At 43.0% G+C, this 25,135-nt stretch overlaps 1 protein-coding gene across 2 annotated transcripts in view; it reads right to left on the bottom strand.

Moving 5' to 3' along the window:
• The window catches only part of USP6NL (USP6 N-terminal like), a 1,978,038-nt gene that overhangs the window by 831,301 nt on the left and 1,121,602 nt on the right, over positions 1-25,135 (bottom strand). For both annotated transcript variants that reach the window (XM_044088303.1, XM_044088302.1), the window contains one exon: positions 21,398-21,446. In XM_044088303.1, the coding sequence (XP_043944238.1) occupies positions 21,398-21,446 (49 nt within the window). The remainder of the gene's footprint in view (positions 1-21,397; positions 21,447-25,135) is intronic.

The raw sequence follows: 25,135 nt of genomic DNA on the forward strand, positions 1-25,135 counted from the left end.
CCCCCCATACATAGTCTGATGCGTCTGTTGTTAGGGTTTGGGCAGCAAGGGGTAGAGTGAATGGCAGTCCCTTGTTGTGGTAGCAGGCCTCTGCCCACCAAAGGAATTCTGTCTTTATACAAGGAATGATAGGAATCATTGATTCCAGGTCCTGAGAATGTTGACACCATAGGCTTTTTAGATACCATTGTAGTTTCCTCATATGCAGTCTTGCATATGGAATTAGTAGAATGCAAGAGGCCATGAACCCCATGGCTTGCAGGATTTTCCTTGCAGATAGCTGTGTCTTTCTGGCCAGTAGTTTGAAGTAGGCTGTCAAATAAACTTGTTTCTCTGGAGTGAGGTAAGCCATCTGGGAAGCTGTGTTCAAGCTTGATACCAGGAATACAATTTGCTGCCAGGGTACTAGATGAGATTTCTTTTCGTTTATGGTGTACCCCAGTGAGGTTAGAAGTTTCTTTACAAATGCCAGATGATTTAGTAGCATGTCCTGGCTTTCTACCTGAATTATACAATCGTCCAGGTATGGGTATATTTGAATATTTAATTGCCTGCAAAGTGCAATGACTGGAGCTAGGCACTTTGTGAATACCCTGGGTGCAGTAGATAAGCCAAAGGGAAGTGCAGAGAACTGACAGTGCATGTAGCCTGCTCTGAAGCGTAGGTATTTCCTGCAAGATTCCCTTACTGGAATGTGCAGTTAAGCTTCCTTTAAGTCTAAGGTTGCCAACCAGGCATCTTTGCCTAGCACAGGAAGCAACTGATGAAGTGTTAGCATTTTGAATTTTGGGATTACCAAAAAGGTGTTTAGAATAGAGGTCCAGGATAGGATGCCAGGACCTGTCTTTTCTGGGTACCAGGAAAAGTCTTGAGTAAAACTCTTGTCCCCTTTCTTCTGCTGGGACAGGTTGAATATCCCTGATACTTAGAAGAGAAAGAACCTGCTGTTGAGCCTCTACCCACAGATTTAGGGGTAAGTCTGGCCAAACATTTGGGGTTGGTAAGGTGTGGAAGTGGAATCTGTATCCTTGGGAAACTATATTTAAAACCCATTTGTCCTGCGTAATGAGTTCACAGTTTTTTGAATGCAGGGCGATCTTTCCACCTAAGGTGCATCTGACTTGGGTTCCATTTGCCCTGAATGCAATGCCCTGCCAAGTGGGCCCCCCATACATAGTCTGATGTGTCTGTTGTTAGGGTTTGGGCAGTTGAGAAGGGCATGGATGGTTTAAGGTTAAGTAATTGTGACAGTTTTCCATAGGGGGGTGTCTTACTAATTCTAGCTTTGGAAGTGGGAGCCCCCCACTGCTTAGGCCTGTGAGTACCTTGAGACTACTGTAGGCTAGGTGGTCTGCTGTTCCTGAGTTTGGACTGAGAAGGCCTGGAAGAGACAGGAAAGGATCAATTCTTAGAAGGCCAATGCCTACTGAATCTGGGAGGCTGTACTTGCAGGAAATCTTTAACAGTTTGCATAGATTTAGCTTTTTCCTCCATCTTTTTAAGGACTTCCTCTGCTTTGTTGCCAAACAGACGGTCTTGGTTTAAGGGAGCAGCCAGTAATTTAGCTTTAACATGATCTGGCAAATTCTGCTCCTTAAGCCAAGCATGCCTTCTAAGAACAGTCCCAGTGACAGCAGCCCTGCAAGATGCTTCTAAAGAGTCAAAACCACATTGCAAAGTATGTTTATCAACTTGTTCAGCAGAATGCATTAAATCCTGTAATTCTTTATTTTCAGCACAGTCAGGAATCAACATCATTTTCTATTTAAGTAGTCCCGTAACATGCTGCTGATACTTTAACATATGAAACTGTCAGTTTATGGCCCTAATGGCCAAAGTAATAGAAGTGTATACCTTCTTACCCCATCTGTCCAAGGCCCTGAAATCTCTATCAGAGGGGGTAGGGGTTTTGGCAGAAGTAGCCTTAAAGCCTTTAGGTCCCTGGGAAATGGTCTCTGGGTCTGCAGTAGGATTCTTGAAAAGGAACTTGTGAGAGTCGGGTACTCTAATACCTGTCGGGTTTCCTGGGAGCCAGAGGTAAAGTGTCTGGGGCCAGGCAAGATTCCAAGAAGGCATCATCTACAATGTCCAGGATAGGAGGGATAGCTAAAGGCCTGTGCTGAGGTAAGAGTAAGAATTCCCTAAGCCTCTTTTTGGAGTCAGAGTAATCCTGGCTTTCCCAGTGGAAATGCTCCCTAAGAGTGTGCAAAATCTTCTGGAGGGGAAGCAGAGGGAATGGAGTCTTCTGCATCAGAATCCTCATAGGTAGATAAGGGCAAATCCTGGTAATCAGAAGAAACAGAAATTTCAAAATCCTGATCAGAAGAATCAAAAGGAAAATCAGTTCTAGGTTTCTTAGAGGGAGATGGCTGGCTTCCCCTAATTAAAGTAATAAGGTCTTCAGCCTTTCTTATCATTTGTTTTTTAGGCATATGGGCCTGACCATGTGGTTTGGACGTTGGTTTTCTAGGCGTAGGTAGAGTTTTAGGCCTTGAAGAAGAAGATGTCGGTTTGAAATGTAAGTCAGTAGGCGTGAATACACCCTCAGAAGCCAGTGCCTGCACAGAAGCTTTGGACCCATCCAAGGTAGAGCCATCTGCAGGTTCCATGGTCGAAGAAGCATCTCACGGCATACTAGGTCTCAGTAGAGGCCTGCTAATCTGAAGTAGCAAAAGTGCCTCACTGAGTACCGGTGAATTGGCGACTAGCTTAACGGAACGTCATAGGCAGCTTTGGACCTATGTGGTCTGTCTCTGTCTTTATCTTTAAGTTTTTTCGGTATGTCGGTAGTCAGATGGCTTACCAAAGCCATTTCTGGATAATTAAACTGAGAACCGAAATATTTTGCTGCAAAAATGGACCGATGATGAATAGTTCGAGGATTTGATAAGGCAAAAAACCATCAGCGAGGGACGTCGTGGTCTGGGCCTAAGCAAGGAATGGACTACGAATGAAAATCTTTATGAGGTATTTGCTTTCCACAGGTAATACAATTGTTAACTTTTACTGACATCGGTTTAGAGCAAGAAAAAGGATCCCCAACGGGGTACTTAGCTTTTTTGAAGACTTCGGTTCTGAAACTCGAAAATGAAAATTTCAGGAGTCGGCCGACCAGCACTTGCTAACTGCTTCTGCTTCGGGCACCGCTCGGCAAGAAAGACTGATGTAATGGCATCGGTTGCATGCTTTATACCCCTGACTACCTGACATCAAGGAAGAAGAGACAGCATCCGACGCAGGACCCAAGACTTTGATATTCAGGCCGGCTGAGAGCTACCTGCAGGCAGGTAACCCAAATGTAATGACTGCAACAGTGAAACACGAAGAACATCTAAAGTTATTGCCTCCGCCATAGACCCTAGAGCCTGAAGAACCAGTTATACAGAGATTTTCATACTGCAGTTTATTTTCCTGACTTGTGATCTGATAGTTTCTACTCTTGAAGGAGGGAAAGACACTATTATTTGTCTTGTGTTGAGAATTGCACCTATGAATTCCAAACACTGCATAGGCTCTAGAAGTGATTTCTCATAATTTATAGTTATCCCAAGATTGGAACACATCTGGATGACATTGTCTCTTGCTTGTAGTAGTTGATGTCTGGTTGGAGTAGATATGAGTCAGTTGTCCAAATATGGAAACACCCGAAATCCCTGCAGTCTCAAGTGAGCTGTGACTACTGCCATACACTTGGTGAACACTCTGGGGTCCCTAGTGAGACCAAAGGGCAGAGCTCTGAACTGAGAATGACTGGCTCCCTGCCAGAAACATAGGTACCTTCTGGATTGCCTATCCATATTTATGTGGTAGTATGCATCCTGAAGGTCTATACAGCACATCAAGTCATCCTTTTCCAAGAACAGAAAACTGGACTGTACAGTGACCATCCGGACCTTGCTGGATCAAATAGATTTGTTTAGTCTGCTGAGATCCAAAATTGGTCTCCAGTCCCCTGTCTTTTTTGGTACTAAAAAGAACCTTGAGTAAAAGTTCTGGATTCTCTCTGGCCTGGTTGAACCTCTTGGATGACTTTTTCTAGCAGCTTTTGTACCTGAACAGCTGCATGTTCAATCTGACTGGGTGGAACATCTGGGATTTTTTTTTGTATGGGGAGGCAGAACAGAGAAAGATATAATGTATCCTCTCAAAATGATCCTCTGCACCCATGTATCCGATGTTATTGCTATCCAAGCTCTCTGGTGCACGGACAGTCGACCCCTGATTGCCTCCAGAGTAGAATTGGGCCACCTTTCATGAGCGCTGAAATGGTCTTCCAAAGACAGTATCTCTGGACTCTTGGTTTTGTGGACTTCCTCTACAGGGAGGGCATCATCCACCATTTGAGTTTCCCCCGCTATCTCTAGGGGAACTACCTCCATGTGTATCTTGAACCACATCTTTCCAATACTTCTCTGATTCCTGGTATAGGATCTCTGAGGAATGGAAAAATGTATGTCCACAGAAGATAGGGTCTTTCCCATTTTCTCATGCCTAGATAAGGTATCTCTTACTGTTGGACCAAAGTACCGTCAAAAGGAGCACTGACGAACAAGTCTTGAAAGGCTCTGCAAAATCACTTAAGTGCATCCAGGCATGCCTCCTGATAGAAATGCCTGAATCCACTGCTTGGGTCGCCCCTTCAGCTATAAAAGAGATGAGCCTCATTGATGAATTTGAGATGGATTGTAGGGTGGCCAACTGAAGAGACTGATGCTTGTACTTCTTCAGATATGAATCCTGACAGGGTATGTGAAAGTTTTTTTATCAGATCCCTTTGCAATCTCGTAACATGTATTAGTTCAAGGACCTTAGTGCGAAGGTAAATGAAGCATAAACACACTTCCCACACATATCCATCATCTGAGACTCCTTATTAGGAGGATGAATAGAAAAACTTTCCTCATGGCTGCCACTATGGCCACTGCATCTACCGGTACACCTTTGGTCCAAAACTGTTTATCATCTGGGGCTGTAATAATTTTCTCTGGTCTCTGGGGTATTGGTTTAATGGGGTTGGGGGCCTTCCAAGCCCACCAAGAGACCAATTCCAGAAGCTCGTCGGTGGGTGAAGTAATCCGGGCTGCAGGTGGATAAGCCAGATAGATACACAGACTCCTTGGACAAAGGACTGCTGGGCTTCCAGTCACCTCTCTGCTTTAGGATTTCTAAGATGTCTGCAAAGGAGACATCATCAGGAAGTGACCCTGGGGACACTTCATCCTCATTAAGGTCCGTGTCTTCGGTGACAGATTCCTCAGTGGATTACAGGTGCTTCCTCTTCAGGTCCTCTTCCTAGGGACCTCCTCAGAGGGATGTTCTGGGGTGGTATGGAAGAGGTGGGGATACCCTGCTGGGAAGCCTGGGGTTTTGGAACTCAGTGTCTGTTTGGAAGAGGTTGAAGCCTGGGCCAATCTGATCTCAGCCAAAGCCCCGAGACATAGAGATGGATCCAAAAATATTGGCGTTGAGACCAACAACTCTGAGCCGACAAGGCAGCTACAGCTCTAAGAGGTCTCAGGCTCTGACTGAGTCGAATAACTTAGAGCAAACAAGGGATCCATGGCAAACATCAGATACATGAAGAGGGAAGTTTTTGGATCTGAAGCAGACAGCACTAGGCGGTTTGGATCCAATGACTTTGATGCTTCAAAGGAAGCCAGAGGAAGAGGTAGTAGTAGGATAGCAGATGCATGGCACTCCTGATCCAAAGGGGTAGGGGCCGAAGGAACTCCTAACATATCCTGTGATAAGAATATCTTATTCACTAGTCTCTCCACATCTTCAGTGAAGATCCTGGAAGAGTGAGTGGACATTGCTAAGGGTGACTTCGGTCTCTCCAAAAATGGAGAAGGGACTCTGAATGGGACTGAATCAATTAAAGGGGAGTATCGAGTCCTCAGAAGGTATTCTGGAGCTGTAGCTAAACTTTGTATCAGATCCAAAAATAGTGGGTCCAAGGAGTCCTTTTTCTTAAGGTGTGAAGGATCCCAGGAAATAGATGGATCCGAAGGTCTATGTGTTTCTTTGGCTTTTGTATCCGGTGAAGGAGTCGGATCCGATATCTTATACATTTTTTTGCAGTCTGATCCAAAGCAGAGGTCAGAACTGAAGCAGTTCTTTTTTCTTCCTTTGTCTGACATTGTCCAGGAAGAAGATGAAGCAAGGCTAGCCTGTCCAGTTTTGTCCTTTTTTGATTTTTGTACAAGAGAAGCTTCAGAAATTGCCTCACCAAAGGAGGAACGCAATAAATCTTTAAGTATTAATTTCTTTTTTTGCTCACTCAAGGCTCTACTGTTGAAAGAGTGACAAATTGTACAGTCCTTCTGAAGATGCAGAGGACAGAGATAATAAAACAAAGAGCATATGTATATCACTAACCATTATTTTGTGTCTGCAGTTTGCACATTTTTTGAAGCCAGCCAGATTATCTTTATCCTTCACTTTTTCAGCCATCACTTGTAAAAAAAGGAAGAAAAGGTTGTAAAGAGAAAGAGCTACTGGTGAACCATGTCTTTGCAAAAGTGGCACATGAGATCTGAGACAATTTGGGAAGGGTGCATTATGGGTAAGGGAGGAGCACAACAACTTTTTGGTTGCTACGAGCTATTGCAATGGCTGAGACAGATCCAAGCACTGGATCCGAACCCACAGGTTGAGGACAGAATGAAAACTGACAACATCAGATACTATGTTTCCAGAAAGAAAACAGTGCAAAACTGCATAAAATATAGCATAAACATTTAAACTGTGCTAAACCTTGTTCTACAAGCTGTACAATGTAGTGAAAACACACACAGTCACAATACCACGTAAAACTCACTTGTCCAAATAATGATAAAAATCAAACATATACCCTTAAATCAAATAAAAACCTTTTAAAACAAGATGTATAATGCATCTGAGATACGTCAGGTACAACTAACATTGGGTAAGACAGTGATCCAGGTCATAGCCTGCTATAGGTCCCCAACCATGTCCCTAGACTCTCACTCCACATTCCTGAGCACCCTGGAATCTATCAAGGTCCAACCCAACACTCTCATACTAGGAGACTTCAATACCCACCCATCAACTGGGAATATTACTCAAGCACCAATACACTGGCCCAACACTTCCTGGAATTCAACAATTCCAATGCCCTGGACCAGCTCATTCTGACCCCCACTAGAGGAAGCAACATCCTTGACCTGGTTATTACTAACATGGGCGACCACTGCTCTACACCAATAGTCAATCCCTCCCTGGTCAGATCTGACCATAAACTAATCACCATGGAAATCCACATCTCATTCACACCGCCCGCAAAGGTAACAACCTTGTAAAACTTATCCAAAGCTGACTCTGTGCTCCTAAAAACAGAGGTGGCTAACTTCATGGCACCCATGCCAATGGAAAATAGCTGCATGACTGCCGAATCATACACCAATGCACTGTCGAACATGTACAAAAATGCGTGGAACTAGCCATACCCAACAGAGCCAAGACACTCTCCTCAAAAAAAAGGAAGCCAATCTGGTGGTCCCCTGCCATTAATAAACTCTACAACAGAAGGAAGAAACTGCTGCAGAAAAAGGTGAAGTCCCAAGAATGGAAAAAACTCCCTTATTAGCCTCAACAAAAAGTTGAGATCCCTCATCAAATCCTCCAAAGTCAGCTATGAAGGCAGAATTCTGGCAGACACTAAAAACAACCAGAAAGCCTTCTATTGGGATATCAAGAACCTTCACGGCAATACCCAGATTTGCTCTGAGTTACCGCACAATGGTACCTCCTATACTGAGCCAAGAGATACTGCCAACATCCTGGCTGACAGATACGGTGCCAACTCCCCCCTCAAAGGACCAATCACAATACCGGAAGAATGCCAGGCACCCAGCATTACTACAGCACAGGTTAAAGCTGCATTGTCCAAGGCCAAGAATACAGCTTCCATGGGACCAGATAATCCCTGGTTGTGTTCTATATGAACTACAAAGCGAACTGGCACTACATCTGTGTGCCCTGTTCAGTCACAGCCTCACCTCAGGCTTTGTCCCTACTGAATTGCACACTGCTATAGTCATTCCTCTCCATAAAGGGGGAGCGACTACAAATCCTAGGAATTGTCACCCCATTAGCCTGACCAGTCTGATATGTAAAGCTATGGAGTGCATTATCATGAACCTGATTAACAAAGATATAGGAAATCTCCAAACTCTAGACCCCACGCAATTTGGCTTTGTGAAAGGGAGATCATGCCTGCTCAACCTGGCTGACGCTGACTACTTTGAGTCAGTCACCAAGGCTGTGGATGATGGTAAGGCAGTGCATACAGCCTACCTCGATCTGGCCAAGGCCTTTGATACCATTTCTCACTCGAGAATTTTTGGTAAACTTACCAAACTAGGCATCAACCCATATATCACTAGGTGGGTTGCAAATTGGCTTACAGATAGAATGCACAGTGTGAAAGTAGTGGACTCAAAGTCAGCCTGCCGAACAGTCACGTGTTGAGTCCCACAAGGATCTGTCTGGGGTCCTCTCCTGTTCGGCATCTACTTTTCAGAAGTCCAGGCCAACACAAAGGGACTCTGGCTGACCAAGTTCGCAGACGACTGCAAGCTGGGAGTCATTATTAACTCCCCAAATGATGCGGTCATCTTACAGAAAGGCCTCACTAAGATCAATGACTGGTGTCAAAACCATGGCCTTAAGCTTAACATCAAAAAATGCATCATCATCCTCTTTGGTAAAAACTCAGTTCCCACTAATGACCACATCAATTGGAGCCCACTGAACACTGAAGGCGTTATAAGAGATCTGGGGATGGAGGTTGACAGCAACCTCTCCTTTGACCACCACATTCCCACTGTGGTCAGAAAGTCCTTCTATGTGGCACATCTCATTACCAAGGGTTTTACATCCAGGAAGAAAGAGGTCATTGTCTCTCTCTGCTCTTCTCTCATTAGACCAGTCATTGAGTATAATGCCCCATTTGGCATGTACCTCACTAGACACCTGCAACAACTGGAGAGGCTACAGAAGTACCTCACAAAGAGGATCCTAGGCATTAAACACGTCCTACATGGACAGACTCAAAAGACTCCAGCTATTCTCTGTCTCATATCGCCTACTTAGAGACAATCTCTGCTTTACTTACAAAGCCATGTTTGACCCAGCTCTGTTAGAAATGCTACATCTAAAAAAATCCCAATCCCTCTGCACCACACGCTCCAGAGACTCAACTTCATTACCACAATCAACAGAACATGCTGGAGGGACAGGTTCCTCACTCAGAGACTGCCCATGCTCTGGAATAGATTTCCCATACATGTCAAGCAGAGAACCTCTCTGTCCCTCTTCAAGAGAAATCTTGATGAGTGGATGAGTAATAGAAAGTTCACCACGGGGATCACTCCAGTGGCTCTACTTGATAGAGGCACTGGGAACTAATGTCAGGCGTCATGATGCCAGAGCACGTCTGTGGGCTAGGCTTGTAAAGGCTCCAGGGCCATTCACCTAGTACACACGTATGAACCTATAAATAAGCATTTACTTAAAGATCTCCTTGGCAGAAATGAAAAAAAATCTCCACAGAAAATGCAAATAAAGCAATTTGCAGTAACAATGTGATTTAACAACAGAAACAACTGTAGTGGTGTTGAATCAGAAGTAAATATCATAAAAATTGAAGAAAACAAGAAAGAACACAATGTTTTCCTGTCAGAACTTCAAACTTAAGCAGATAAACAACAGACCTCTTGGCTTAGATGCACAAGACAGCCCCTGGTGTTCACAACTGACAACACAGAATTTCACTTTTCTAGCAGAAGTCATAAAACACTTTAGAAAACTCCCATAACTGCATAAAAGCAATATTAAGCATTCAAACAACAAGGCTTTCTAAAATGATTGCACGCTGATCAATAGCTTGGGCGGCCACGGTCATAAAACACTTTCAAAAACTCCCATAACTGCATAAAAGCAACATTAAGCATTCAAACAAGGCTTTCCAAAATTATTGCACACTGATCAACAGCTTGGGCGGCCACGGTGGTGCAGCGGTTAGCGTTGCCACCTCACAGCAAGAGGTTCTCTGGTTCGATTCTTGGCTGAGGTGCCTTCTGTGCAGAGTTTGCATGTCCTCCCTGTGGTCACGTGGGTTTCCTCCGGATGTTCTGGTTTCCTCCCACATCCCAAAGACAAGCAGCAGGTGGATTGGACACTCTAAATTGGCCCTAGGTGTGTGTGTGTGTGTGTGTGTGTGTGTGTGTGTGTGTGTGTGTGTGTGTGTGTGTGTGTGTGTGTTTGCCTTCTGTGGAAGGTTGGGTGCCGGGCTGGCAACTCAACACCGTAAAACTCCACTGCCAATCATGAGCGGACAGATGATTCGCTGTGGCGACCCCTAACCGAGAAAAGCCAAAAGAAGAAGGTCCAAATATAGGCTTTGCTGTATTCTGGACTTTTGGAAAGTTCCTGTGTTGCCTTTTTCCTTTCTTGGATAAAGGGAGGGTTCTTTGTTCACCAGTGGCAGTGGGGAGCTTAGAGCAGCCTATCTATCCCTGGAGGAGTGTTCCCAGCACAAGAATCTGGTAGTCTATTGACCGTTTTGGGCCAATTTCTAGCTCTTTCAAGTCCCCCTGTATAAAACCCGCTTTGGCACGGTTTTTGCGCTTGTTACTACTCAGCCAAGCTTCTCATGGTCCTGCAGAGTGGTACTAGCAGCAGAGAGGCTAAAAGAGCAACTGCTAACCTGATAAAAGTGTTTTTTTTTCTGCTACTACTTGGGCGACTGTCCGATCTAGCTAAACTGCAAGTATTTCTGCTTCTTGAACTGTTTTAAACTGTTTAAAGTTGTTTTTGCACCTGCACTTTTAAAGTTTGTCCTGTTTGTTGCATTTACCTGTTGAGGCTACACACTCAAGTGCGCTAGCCTGTGTTACATATTTATTGCATTTTCCTGCTGTTTGTTGCAAAAAAGAAAAAAAAACAAAAAAATTATCCTTGTTTCTCGTCTTTCCTGACCTAGAGTAGTCCAAATACAGGCTTTGCTGTATGCTGGACTTTTGGAAAGTTCCTGTGTTGCCCATTTCCTTTTTGGATAAAGGGAGGCTTCTTTTTTTACCAGTGGCAGTGGGGAGCTTAGAGCAGCCTATCTATCCCTGGAGGAGTGTTCCCAGCACAATAATCAGGTAGTCTATTGGCCGTTTTGGGCCAATTTCTAGCTCTTTGAAGTCCCCCTGTATAAAACCCGCTTTGGCGAAGCTCTGCGCGATTTTGCGTATAGTGCAGCATCGGGCAGCTCTGCTTAATTGGGTTTAAACCATTCTCGGCTCCACAAAGTCTGCTCTTCACTTTTTCCCTTAGAACTGATCTAGTTCTCATAATAAACACCCTATTCCTACTCTAAAGCCTGGCACTTGCTCACTAAAGCAATTATATAAGTCAGCACTAAAAAATTAAAAGCACTACACCCTCACAAACTCCCCTTGAGTAATTTGTTCCCCATTGGCCCTTTTTTTCAATTATAAAGGAATTCCCAATACTATTCTAGAATGTCCAAAGGTCAGTTGTCAATCTCCTCTCCGGTCCAGCTGGTGAATCTGGGAATCTTGAGGCAATGTTGCAACTGCCTCATGTACACAGACAACCCTCTCCTCCTCCCAACAAATTCCAACACATGTGAGAGATGCAACCATATAACCAAACTGGACGCTAAGCTCTCTCAACTCAGTAGTGGCATAACCAAGTCAGGAGGAGAAGAAAACCACACTCACTATTTCCAGTCTCACATAGAGATACCACGACAGCAAACCAAACACATAAACACACAAAAACATACTCGGAGGCTCTAAATAAAAATCTGCCTAAGCAGCAGAGACCTCCAAAGCAGACACCCAAGCAACCACTACCCCAAAACAAAACACGTGCAACACATAGCTCACAAAGCCAGTGTGCTGAACAGTCACAGTCCTTAAGGCTAAACAACACACCTGATACACTTGTAATAGGTGACTCTATCATCAGGCACACTGACGTCTCGCTCACCAGGCTGAACAAGGAGAAGGTCACAGTGAGCTGCCTGTCAGGCGCTAGGATCCGCCACATAACACAAGCACTCAGGTCACTCCAAGGCAAGTACAAATATGACTCAGTCATTGTCCATGCTGGTGTGAATGACCTGAGATGTACCTCCCTGGACTACATGAAAAGAGACATAGAGGAGCTCTCTGAGCATGTAGCCCAGGCCGGTATGACCCTGACCTTGAGTAGCATCTTACCCTCACCAAGAATTATGCCACAATATGAAGACAAGATGATCAATTTCAACAACTGGCTTAAGTATTGGTGTCATTCAAAGGGGATCCAATGCCTGTCAGCCTGGGATGACATGCTCGACAAGCCACAATGCTTCGCTAGGGACGGCTTGCACCCATCACCTCTGGGCTTTCGGATATTGGCAAAGGCTCTTGCCACCCCCATAGTACCTTTTTAGGCAAGGTTCAAAAGACAAACCCACCTCCATAGGTATCACAAGGGATAAGAAACTAAGAGTAATGCTACTCAACGCCAGAAGTCTAAACCTCAAGATGCAAGGACTCGAAACTCTCCTTAGCATGGAGAACATCGATATCTGTGCAGTAACAGAAACCTGGTTCAAGGCTCCCGAGAGCACCCCAGCACTACCAGGTTATACCTCATACCATGCTTTTCGGCCCCAAAACTTGGACCGAACCACAAAAGGAGGGGGAGTATCAATATTTGTCAAAGATAACCACACCTCCAGGTTGGTGGCACAGCACGAAGCATCAGAGACTATCCATGTGCAACTAACAGTGGGTAAAACTGCCTTCCAGTTTATAGCCTGCTACAGACCACCCTCCCAAACCCAGGAACCCCACTCGGCCTTCCTGAGAACACTGGAAAATATGAAGGTCTCTCCAAACACCATTATATTGGGTGACTTCAACTACCCAAACATAGACTGGGAGCATTACTCTAGCTCCAACACCCTAGCCCAAAGGTTCCTAGAATTTATAAACTCAAATGCTATGGAACAACTTGTTACCACTCCCACAAGAGGGCAAAACATACTGGACCTGATCATCACCAACATGGGGGATCTATGCTCCAGACCAGAAGTGTATCCCTCACTGGTAAGATCAGACCATAAACTAATCTCACTGGATATTCACATCCTGACTCCACCCCCTGCCCAGAAAACCACAGTGAAAAACTTCTCTAAAGCAAATTTCACACTCCTCAAAACCAAGGTGGAATCCTTCAAAGCCCCCGGGCCTGTGAAAAATACGGTCCAGACCGCAGAATCCTTTATAAACGCATTCTATGAACACCTTCAGGAATGCATGGATCATGCAATCCCAAATAAAACCAAGACCTAATCCTCCAAAGGCAGGCGTCCTGTCTGGTGGACCCCAGCCATAAACAAACTATACAATAGAAGGAGGAAGCTACTACATGATAGAGCAAAATCTCAAAAAGGGAAGGCATCTCTGATCAGTATTAGCAAAAAACTACGGGCACTCATAAAATCGTCTAAGGCCAGCTTCGAGAGAAAAATTGCACAGGACACTAAGGATAATCACAAGGCTTTCTTTAGTTATGTTAGGTACCTGGGTGGGAATTCCCAGATATGCTCAGAATTACTCCAAAATGACAAAAAATACACCGAACTCACAGACATTGCCAACATCCTAGCTGACAGGTTCAGTGCAAACTCCCCACCAAAAGGGCAAATATCTATCCCAGCAGAGTGCTGCCCCCCTGACATCTCAGATGCTCAGGTAAGAGCCGCCCTCTCCAAAGCAAAAAACACAGCATCAATGGGACCAGACGGTGTCCCGGGCTGCATCCTACATGAACTCCAAGAAGAGCTAAACACAAACATAAAACTACTGTTCAATCTCAGCCTTACTACAGGATATGTACCCAAAGAGTGGCGTACAGCAACAGTGGTCCCTCTCCACAAAGGTGGTGCCTCAACGGATCCTGGAAACTATCGCCCCATAAGCCTGACTAGCTTGGTCTGCAAAGCTATAGAAAGGATCATCATGGACCTCATAGATAAAGATATTGGGGACCTACAGACACTGGATCCTACCCAGTTCGGCTTTGTTACGGGCAGATCCTGCCTCTTAAACTTGGTCGATTTCTTTGAAACAGTCACCAAGGCCATTGACGAGGGGATGGTGGTCCACACAGCCTACCTGGACCTCGCAAAAGCCTTCGATACAATACCCCACTCGGGCATTATAGATAAGCTCACCAGCTTAAATATAAACCCCCTATGTCACTAGATGGGTTGCAAACTGGCTCAAGAACAGAACCCACATGGTTAGAATTGCTGGAGCTATGTTAGACTTCCAAACCAGTTACAAGTGGTGTCCCACAAGGCTCAGTCCTGGGACCTCTCTTGTTCAGTATATATTTCTCGGAGATACAGGCCAACACGGAAGGACTGTGGCTAACCAAGTTCACAGATGACTGCAAACTAGGCACCATAATCGACTCTCCAGCCAACACAAGCATCCTACAAAAGAGCCTCAAAGAAACAGACAACTGGTGCCAGAGCCATGGCCTCAAGCTAAACGCCAAAAAGTATATAGTCATCCCCTTTGGCAAAAACAAAGTGCCCACAAATTACCACATAGGTGGTAATCCATTAAGTACGGAAGAAGTAATTAGGGACCTGGGGATCCAAGTTGATGGCAATCTCTCATTTGAAAACCATGTGGCCAAAGTGGTTAGAAAAACATTTTATATAGCCCACCTAATCATAAAAGGATTCACATCTAGATCAGGGGAAGTCATTGTGCCTCTTTACTCATCCCTCATCAGGCCCATAATTGAGGACAATGCCCCTTTTGGGATGTACCTTACCACCTGCAGCAACTGGAAAGACCCCAAAAGTACCACACCAAGAGGATCAAACGGCTCAAACAGATGCCATATGCTGCCCGGTTAAAGAAACTCCAGCTCTACTCAGTGGCATACCGCCTGCTCAGAGGCGATCTGTGCCTGACATATAAAGCCATGTCCAACCCATGCTGCACCTCGGAAAATCCAAATCCCTATAGCTATGCGCTCGAGAGACTTGAACCTCAGTACTGAAATAAATAGGACATGCTGGAGGGACAGATTCATAACCCAGAGGCTCCCTTCACTCTGGAATAAAATCCCAGTCCAGGTTAGGCAGAGACCCTCATTGACTCTCTTTAAGAGGAATCTTGATGAGTGGATGGGAGATCGTAGGTTTACCCCGGGTATCACTTCTGCTGTGTCACTGTTAGACAGAGGCACAGTATATTAACCTCGAAAAAGGGCATAGCAAAATTAATTTAAAATGGGTGGCAAAAGCCAAACACACTCTGGCTAGGCTTATAAATGCCCTAGGGCAGATAGCCTAGTATGAACCTATGAACCTAAGAAGACTGATCAACAGCTTAACTTCAGCTCTCCCACTGTGAAAAAGAAACTGACAGGTAAGGGCCAGTAATTCTTCTTATTTTAGTAAAATTCAGTTGCTGGCTAGTACCTTCAAAGCCAAGATGTCAGCAAAGACTATACTTAAACAACCTGAAAAAAAAATTAACTTGAAAAGGTGAAGAAAAAACACTGGGAAGAATCCTGCAGCTGTTTAGCAAAAAGCAGTTCAAGCTCTAGCTTTGATACAACTGATGGTTTCCAGTAATTTACAAGAAAACTAAGTTGAATGTGCTCACAGCTGATTAAAATAAATGAAATATTGAAAGGGTATATCAACTCAAATATCTAAAGGATGGAAAAAATAGAAGAAGCTTTAAACAGCTGTTCAACTGAACTTACAAAACTGCAAAAAATCAGAGGTTGAAAAGAAAAAAAGGCTGGCTGAGTATGAGACTGCTCAAGAGTAGCTGTTTCAAGAGTTGAGGACAGAGTACACAGGAAAAACCTGAGACTTTCTGATGTACCAGAGAAACAAGAAGGAACAGCGTATATTCATTTTATGAAAGCACATGTTAGCAAATGGACTGCTAAGCCACAGAAGGATTTGTTAACTGAAAGGGCACATTGTGTTTATGCTCCTCCAACCCTGGCCATGAGAAAACAGCCAAGATCTGCATTAGTAAATGTAGTCATACCAACAGAAAGAGATGATCCTGACAAACTGTGGCAGAAGGGCAAAATATTAAAAATTGGAGTGTGTTTGTGGAAAATGATTATTCACTGTATACCAGGCAGAAGAGAAGCAAATGTATGCCATCAATCAGAGAATGTCGTCAAACAGGTGTAGATTCAAGCTTCTATATCCAGCTGTCTTCAGAATAATTTTTTTCTGGAGGATTAAAGTAATTTTTTAATGCAAAACATGCTAAGAAGAAAATACTAAATTTCTCCAAAAAGCTGTGCGCCATCAAACATAATGGGAATGTGTCTTTCTTCTGATAATAAAGCTCATAGAGAGACTTTGCCAGTAAAACCTTTTCCAATGTCCCAAAGGAAAATGCCTGAGAGACAAAAACAAAACACAGGAGTTGACTAGAACAATCGAGAAAACCTTGGACTTGAAACAGCTTTTAGCAGGGAATATTACTTACAGATGGGGACTGGAACTTGATTTGCAACAGTGAGGATGCATTTGAGGGACCTAGAAGGGAAAATATAATCAAACAGGATAGATTTGTGAGGAAAAGTATGAAAATCTTTGTTATGGAAGACATGAATTTAGAAGAACGAATTCTAAGAGAATTTATTATTCCCGAAGGTGCAATGACTGGGGTAGATTAGACAAATTATATTTCACAGGAACATGTGCATTTAATTGAAAGTTTCAACCCATATCCAATAACTATTTAGATCATGCACAAACAACTAAAATAAAAATGAAAGGTAATGAATCAATGAATTGGTGGTGTTCAACTTACACCTAAGGTTTGTGTGTGGTGTGTGAGTGTGTGTGTTTCCTGCAACAGACTGGTAGTCACATCCATGCTCAATTTATCTCTTTCTCTTTATCTTTTATGTAGCTTTCTAAGAAAGACTCTAGCTCCTTACAGCTCTGAACTGGATTAAGAAGGTACTGAAAAATGAATAGATGGTCGGATGTAAAGTACCGGAGGATAGCTCTCTTCCACACACTTGACTCATTTCACTTTTACATCAAGTTTGTTTACATGTTTACTGCCAAATCATGGGGATGAGAGACATTGTATTTCAGTAAGCAACATTTGCAAGGTAAGAACTACAGCCAGATGGAGGCTCCCTATCATAAGTGTGAGATGCAAAACTGTTGGTCCTGAAAGAGAAATATAAACTGAATTTTAAGAAACATTGAATTTCAAAACTTGTTACACACAGCATCTTTAGAAATAAGCTCTTCCCCATTGTGCACCTTAATGTGGGAAGCCGAGCCAGTACGCTATTGCTTCTTAAATATAACAAATCCAAGACTACTGTACCTCTGAACAAGTGAAATACTCCAAGGTACTACACCTTCAGATATGGCACATATGCCACCATACCCCTACTTGAATGTTGTTTTGTTCCATGCACTGCAATTACAGCCCACAGAATATCAGTAGGCACCCCCAAATAGTATGTTAGCCTATCAAAGAACACAAATACACATACACATTCACAAGCATGTGGGAATTACACAGCACTTACAATCAGCATACCAACATGTTTCTGGACTGTGGAGGAAACAGACCTCAGCATAAACCCATGTTAATGCAGGGAAATCTGAAAACTCCACACAAAAAGTATCCCATTCAGGGCATCAAAAGGAGAGTGGTCCAAATGCTGAGAGGCAACATTAAAACAAAAAGGAATGACTATATACTCCTGCTCATATAGCCTGTGTACTTTTTATCCAGCTCTCTTCAATCAAAGGAAATGAATTACACTTTTTTTTTAATGTCATGAAAACAGTATTTAAGCTGTTATGGCTTCTTGTATGTCACGCTCAACTGCAGCAAATCGGCTACTTAAGTTATTTTCTAGTTACAACCCAAAGCCACACAGAAAGTTAATTTGGCAAACTGGTTTCAGAAAGTACAGTTGTGTACACTTACCATAAATGTACATATGTTTGAGTGTATTCACTGTTGAAGTCATAACTGATGGGATTTCCTGCTGTGGAAGCCCTTGTCTGGTTGAAGGATGTCATGACAGAAGTTAAGACGTCTGGGTCTAAACAGAGTCAGCAGGAGCCATAACCTCAGTACTTTCTTGCCCCCAGCAGACAGAAGCCACCTAACAGCTTTTTAAGTTTAAAGGCATAAGTTCAGAGACTCCAGAATATGTCCAGAAGAGGAGAGAACAACTTGGAAATAGAGAAGAGAATGCCCACCCCAAATCTAATGGGGGAGGAGGGAGGGAAAGAATACCACAACAATGAATACTCTTGAACTTCTACAATTATGGTAAGTGTGCACAACTGTACTATGTTCTTCATGTTTCACTACTGCAGTCATAACTTTTGGAGGACTCCCAAAGCTGAATGGCAAGTTTATGGAGAGGAAAGAATGCCCTGCAAGGTGGCACTGGTAAACCTTACTCTGGATTTGGAGAAGGTTAGACAGTAATAATGTTTGATGAAAGTATAGCGAGAAGACCAAATAGCGGCTTCCAAAATGTCCTTAGTGGCCACTGAAAACTCTGAGTGCAGTAGAGACTTCCTGTGAGATTCTTCTATGGGAACATTGAGGTATAGTCGAATATTACCATGGAAGCATTGGGTGAGATCATAGGCAGCAATTTTTGAAGGGTTAGCATTTTGAATTTTAGTACCTGCAAGGCTCTGCTGAGTCTCGACAGGTCCAGAATAAGCCTCCAGGTACCCTCTTTTCTGAAGATGGGAAAAAGCCTCAAGTAAAATCCTTTTCCTTGTAATGGGTTTGACACTGGTTCCATGGAGGCTTGGGTGCACAGGAGCTGTATCTGCTTTAAGGCCTCTGCTTGTTGGTTTGCTGGAATACCTGGAAAACCTAATTAAATTAAAGGCTGTTTGAACTGAAGTTGGTAAGCACTTTGTATGACTTACCCACTGATCCTTGGGAATGAGAGTCTAATTCTTTAAGAAGGATAGCCATCCTTCTGGACTGAGAGGGAGTAGGGAGGGAGGGGTGGGACTTGAGGAGATGGGGAAAGAGAGTCTTATGGAAGAGTCATGAGTGCTTCCTGCTGGGTCACTGTCACTGTTGGCAGCATCCCACAGGCCTACTGGAATCTGCTTGCCTCTGTCTCAATTGCTGGTGCTGCCTTTGACTTCTTTCTCTTCAACATCCCCTATGTCTAGCTTTAGACTGGGAGGCTGGAAAGGACCAGTGTTTGATATGTTACAGCTGAAGTGAGGAGGTTGAACCTGAAAAAAGTCATTGACTATTTGCATGGACTTTGTCTTATCCTCCATCTTCTTGAGGACAGCTTCAGCCTTGGTGCCAAAAAGGACATCTTTGTCCAAAGCAGCATCCAAGAGACTGGAATCTCATGTTCAAGGAGGGATTGTTCCGTCAACCAGACATGGCTTCTAATGACTGATCCTGTAGCTGCTTGCCCTGCTGAAGCTTCCAGAGCATCACAGCCACAGTGCAAACAGTGCTTAGCTGCTTGAGAGCAATAATTGCATGAGACCACCACTTTCTTGGAGAGGATCTTATTTTCAATCCCCACCAGTTTTTTGCTTCATCTGGTCTAAAATGGTTTCCTGATACTTGACCATAAGAAACTGGCAATTCAAAGCCCTCATAGCTAGGGTAGAAGAGGAGTAGACTTTCTTTCCGAACCTGTCCAAGGTTCTGCTTTCTTTGTCAGCTGACAGGGGATCTTTGGAAGAGCTAGCTTTCGCTCCCTTAGGACCCTGAGTCACCATTTCCGGGTCTGCTACAGGGTTCTTGAAAAGATGTCTATGGAAATCCAGAGCTTTGCAAAATCTATCAGGTTTCCAAGGGGCAGGGGGGAAGGAACCTGGATGTAAGGAAGAATCAGAAAAACATCATCCACTACCTCCAAGACTGGAGGAATGGCAAAAGGATTATGCTCAGAGGGGAGTTTTAGAAATTCCCTTACATTCTTCATGAATTGGGGATAGTCCTGTGCTTCCCATTTAAAATGGTGCCTCAATGTATGCAGGGTCTCCCCAATGGAAATCTAGTAAGGGTGGGGGGGCTGCAGCAAGGTTCTCATCAGAATCTGATTCTCCATAGAAAGCAATAGATGAACCTTCCTCAAAGGTAGATTCATCATTATCATCCCCAGAGTCAAAAGAATCAGAAGACTCCTGGGAGGAGATATAATTTTTCCTTTTACCAGGACAAGAGTCAGGAGCAGAACCTAGGAGAGAGAGGTGTCTGGATCTGACTATGGTGATCAAATCCTCAGCCAATATAACTAGGTCATGTTGATAGGCCTGAGTTTGGGAGTGGTAGCTGGCAGGCCACAGCTGGGGCAAGCTGGATGCAGTCCTAGGCTTCGACCTGAGGGTGACATCTGTGCTAGGGCAGGATGTAGGTGGACAGTTGAATTCGGGCAACAGAGTTGATCTCCTGACAAAAGACTTAGGTCTCCCTTTCGACAGTTTGAATGTGGTCGTCTGTAGCTGGAACCTGCAAAACATCTCCGGATCCAACATATGAGCCAAGTCCTTCAACTTGTGTGGAAGAAGAGGGACCCAGCAGCATATCGGACTCTGGACACGTCTTGATAGAAGACTGTGCCACAAACTCAGTGTCCCAGCTTCTTTGACTATAGCAAGCCTAGGTGGACTGGTGGATGGCAAACAAGTGTTGCACAGTACCCCATGATTTTGGCACTTTTCCTTCTTATGCCTAGACAGATCAACTTCATTGTATGTGAAGGCCTTAGTGACTCTGAAATGCTTAGCTAAAATCTCAGCCCTACACTTGATCATTCTACTGTTAAAATGAGCACAGAAGCAACCAGTACATCATGCTCTGGGCCCAAACAAGTTACACAAAAGGAGTGAAAGTCCCACTGTGGTATCTGCTTGCCACAGCATAGACCATTATTAATTTTCTCTGACACTAGTTAAAAAACATATGAAAATATCTCCAATGGGACACTTCACTTTAGATGTCTTCTTTCTCTAGTGTGGACTGACTGACACACTGACTGTTACTCTGCTTCAGGCTCTTATAGCAAGAAAAAAATGAGGTTACGATGCTGGCTGACTCCCTTTATACTCTGACATCTTGACATTGGGCAGGGCCTCCTCCAGCTTCAGGAGGAGGAGTAAATTCTCTGGTAGTCAGGCCGGTCAAGGGCTTCCATGGCAGGGAAATCCCATCAGTTCCGATTGCAACAGTGAAACATAAAGAACATTAAATATTGTGAATTTTAATCTGGCACATCAGACAATCCAATGAAGTTATTAAATTAAAAATACCATGACTCTTACCGTGTTGTATATAGAATATGCAGCTAAAACATGAAATAAGGCTTGCTGCCTACAAAGAGAGAAAGAGAGAGAAAATACTTAATTAAAATTGTATACAGAGTAGTTTAAACAAAATCTACAGTGCTTTTAGCTCTACCAGTTTGTATCATACTAAGGCTACTGCGAATGAACATAAATATTACACAAAAGGGTATACAAATTTTCTACTCCTGTGTTGGGCAATGTTTTTTTTGTAAAACAACTAAAAAGGAGATAGAGCAATTTTACTACATAGTAGCAGGTTAAAAACAAAACCTGAATAAGGTTAGATGAGGGGTTATACATAAAGTTTCTTTACAGGCAGAGATTTGTGTGGAGGGTTGCATGCCTACAGCTTCCCACATGAGTTCTGTATCTTGTCTTTCTCCATTAAGGTAAGTCTCTGATGCACTCATCCTTATCTGGATTTATGCTTCTCCATACTGACTACGTTTGCCCCAAATCTGTAACAGTGGACAGAAGGCTGGTCCCCTGACACTTACTTCCATAATGTAGTGATTATTCTTTTGGTTTAGTAGTTAGCTCACAAAATTATGGGTAAGCAATGAGCTGGTTCCTGTAGTTCAGAGTTTGACTCCCTCAACCTCCATTTGTCCAGTACGAGACTCTGAGCAAGCTGCTTAACCACACAATGAAAAATCGGGTTAGGCCCATCAAAATGGCCACCTTGACTTTCAATGACATACTAACCTATGGCAATAAACTGCATGAGTGTCGGTCCTCAGGTTTGATGGCACTGGCTGTGCTACACTGAGAGCTCACAAAGGTTGCATTCATTTAATCAAAGATAGGCTTTCCTACCTGACCCTCTCCAAAATAGAAGCTAAAGCACCTCAGCATGTTGCACAATGGTAAGTGACCAATCCTCACCTTCCTGCTGTAGCTGCACATGGTATAAATTAAATCACGCATGTCTGCTGTACAATCAAACTCCACCAGCTGTCAGTAGAACTGTGACCTTCCTCCAGGAACAGAAAACGTCCATCTGATCTATTAATCACATCTCCCATTCACCATTTCATCAAACCAACCTTACTGGCTCTCCCATTTGTTATCAATGCATGTCACCAAGAATACGAGTGGGTGCCCTGCATCTGTTTCATAGATCAACCATTCAAGTGACTGAGGTTTAAATCAAATCTCTGATAACATCTGGATGTTTTCACAGGCTACAAAGTTCATAATAAATATATCGAATGATTACTACATTCTTAAAAAATCTTTATCTGTCCAGGATAAAGAAGTGATCCAGGTAAAAATAACACAATGCATCTATAAACATGACAAATCATCATTAACAAAATGCAATTCAAGCAAATATTTGTGTGTGTGTGTGTGTGTGTGTGTGTGTGTGTGTGTGTGTGTGTGTGTGTGCATGCATGTGTATTTGCAACAGCTTGTATCAAACCTTATATTAAATAAACTTTGTTAATGCCCTGAATAATAATTAAGGGCATGAAAAAGATTAATTCCATTGTAAAAAAATAAGGTTGAATATATAAAGTGAAATCAACTAAAAAAAAGTCAAATAAAATGCACTGTTGTAGGTAAACGACAACACAAAGAATTGGAGTTTAACTATTATATGTGATTAATATTGCAAGTTGCATTTCTAAACATTCAGTAAAGATGTACAGCATTTTAAAAGTATTTTAAAAAAGTTATGTCAACATTCTTACCACTTTCTGCAATGAAGGAAAAAAATAACAGTAAAGAATTTTTAAAATGTCTACATTATACACAATTCTGCAGTGTCTTCTTTCACAAAGATGATACATAATTTAATAGTTGCAAAATCATCTTTTAAGGATGGCACATCTGCAAAAGAAGACAGAATGAGTGTGCCCAGATGTCTGCTAAAATATGTTGTTCTCAACTAAATGATGACCTCTTGTAGGTGATAATTCTGGTCTTAAACAGAGAGGATGGTTTGTAATCCCAGGATACTAACATGCAACAAATGAGAAAATTGGATTCCAGCTTAAAGAAGGCGGCTTATGTTCACTTTCCAGTCTATAACTGAGGCATCTACAGTCGGTTACCCACTTCAATGAAGGCAAACTTCGTCTTTTTTTCAGAAATTTGTGGAGTAGATACATGCTTAGTTTTCTGTTTTTACTTGACAAGAAAAATGGGGCTTATCCTGTTGATAATGGCAGCAGCTGCTTCACCAAGGATGTGCATAGCATTGTGACACAACAGGGAAACCTTCCCTTTTCCGTCTGCCAGGGCCGACATGAGTTGGTCTCCCTTTACCACTGAGGGGACCCCAACAGCCACAGAGGATTTAGCTAACCCCTGGTCCATAGTGGGAGAAGGTGCTGCACCAGACAGATCTGGGCTAAAAGATGAGTGATCTGAGTTATAACAACTAGCCACAGGAGAGTCACACACCTGTGTCTGAGGAAAACTGCTAGTCTGCTGTGGTGGAAAAAGCTGTTTGCTTAACTTTTTTTGTGTGTCTGGAAGAAGGACCAACAAACAATGGGATCATTAGTCTATTCCATGATCAAGCCAAAAATGGTGCCTCTTTCTCAGCGAAGATGAGCAGCAATTGCTGGTGAACACTACCACTCCACAAAAGTTACTTTTTTGACAGAAAAAACTGTAAAGAGCACTTTAAAACACTATGCCAGGCCCACAAAACAAAAACAGTTTCACACAGAAAAAATGTTTTCAGTTACTTTACAACACTTTTAAACTGACAGAAAAAAGCAGTGCTCTGTTTAAAAGTATCTTGCAGCCTCGAGACAATCTGTTAAAATTAAGCATTTGCAGCTAAGAAATAACTTTCCTGAAGAGAAAAATAATAAAACTTCAACAAAATTAAGAAAATGGAAGTTTTATCCTCCAAAGGGAACTTATCTGCCCTGGAAAGGAAAGCACAAGCCGACCATCAATCTTCAAAAGCCTCAGAGGAACATACTCTTCAGCAGCAGTAAAACTCTGAAGGGCTTCATGCCCAGACTTATCTTTTAGTAAGCTCAGCTTGAGCTGCCTGACAGTTTGGGCACATGCAAGGTGCTCTGAAGCTTTGGAAGCCGGCCAGCTGTTATACGTTTTGCAGGATATCACCCATATAGCTAAGGCTACTGCAAAACTGATCAATATGATGAACATTTACAATGTCTTTATAGTTTCCTCCAATCCTGCCACTTTTCTTCTTAGCCTTGCAACACAGTCTTGTACATCAACCTGTTGACACAAGTTTTTCCCATCACGAAAAAGGCAAACATAACTAAAAAAATAAATAAGTGCACAGAAGCTATTCTGTGACAAACAGCACAACAGCAGTCTTACTTTTACTTATTTATTACATTTTGGTAACTGGTAAATGGACTACAACAGACCCTTTTCAGACAACTCAGGCCCACTGGGCAGAAATTGCAGTGACAAAGAATACAATCTGAATATCAGACCAAGTATTTATACAGAAGCAAGCATACCTATTACAACAATTATCACAAGAAGGTTTGAACAAAAGAAATAACGCGATTACATAAATGTAAAACAAAGTTTATAATTGGTAAATTGAAGAGTGGTTCCACAATGAGTGCAGTCAGGCACTTGATATTGGTCGAGGAAGCAACAATCATGATACAAATATTCATTTAACAAATGCACATAAACCAATTTATCACTGTAGATGAAGACAGAGTCGCGTGTGTGTTAAAGGCCTGTGTTGAATAAAGGTTGTCC

The sequence above is a fragment of the Protopterus annectens genome, chromosome 11.part0 (genome assembly GCF_019279795.1).
Source record: "Protopterus annectens isolate FY-2018-M chromosome 11.part0, PAN1.0, whole genome shotgun sequence".
In the NCBI taxonomy this organism is placed as follows: Eukaryota; Metazoa; Chordata; order Ceratodontiformes; family Protopteridae; genus Protopterus; species Protopterus annectens.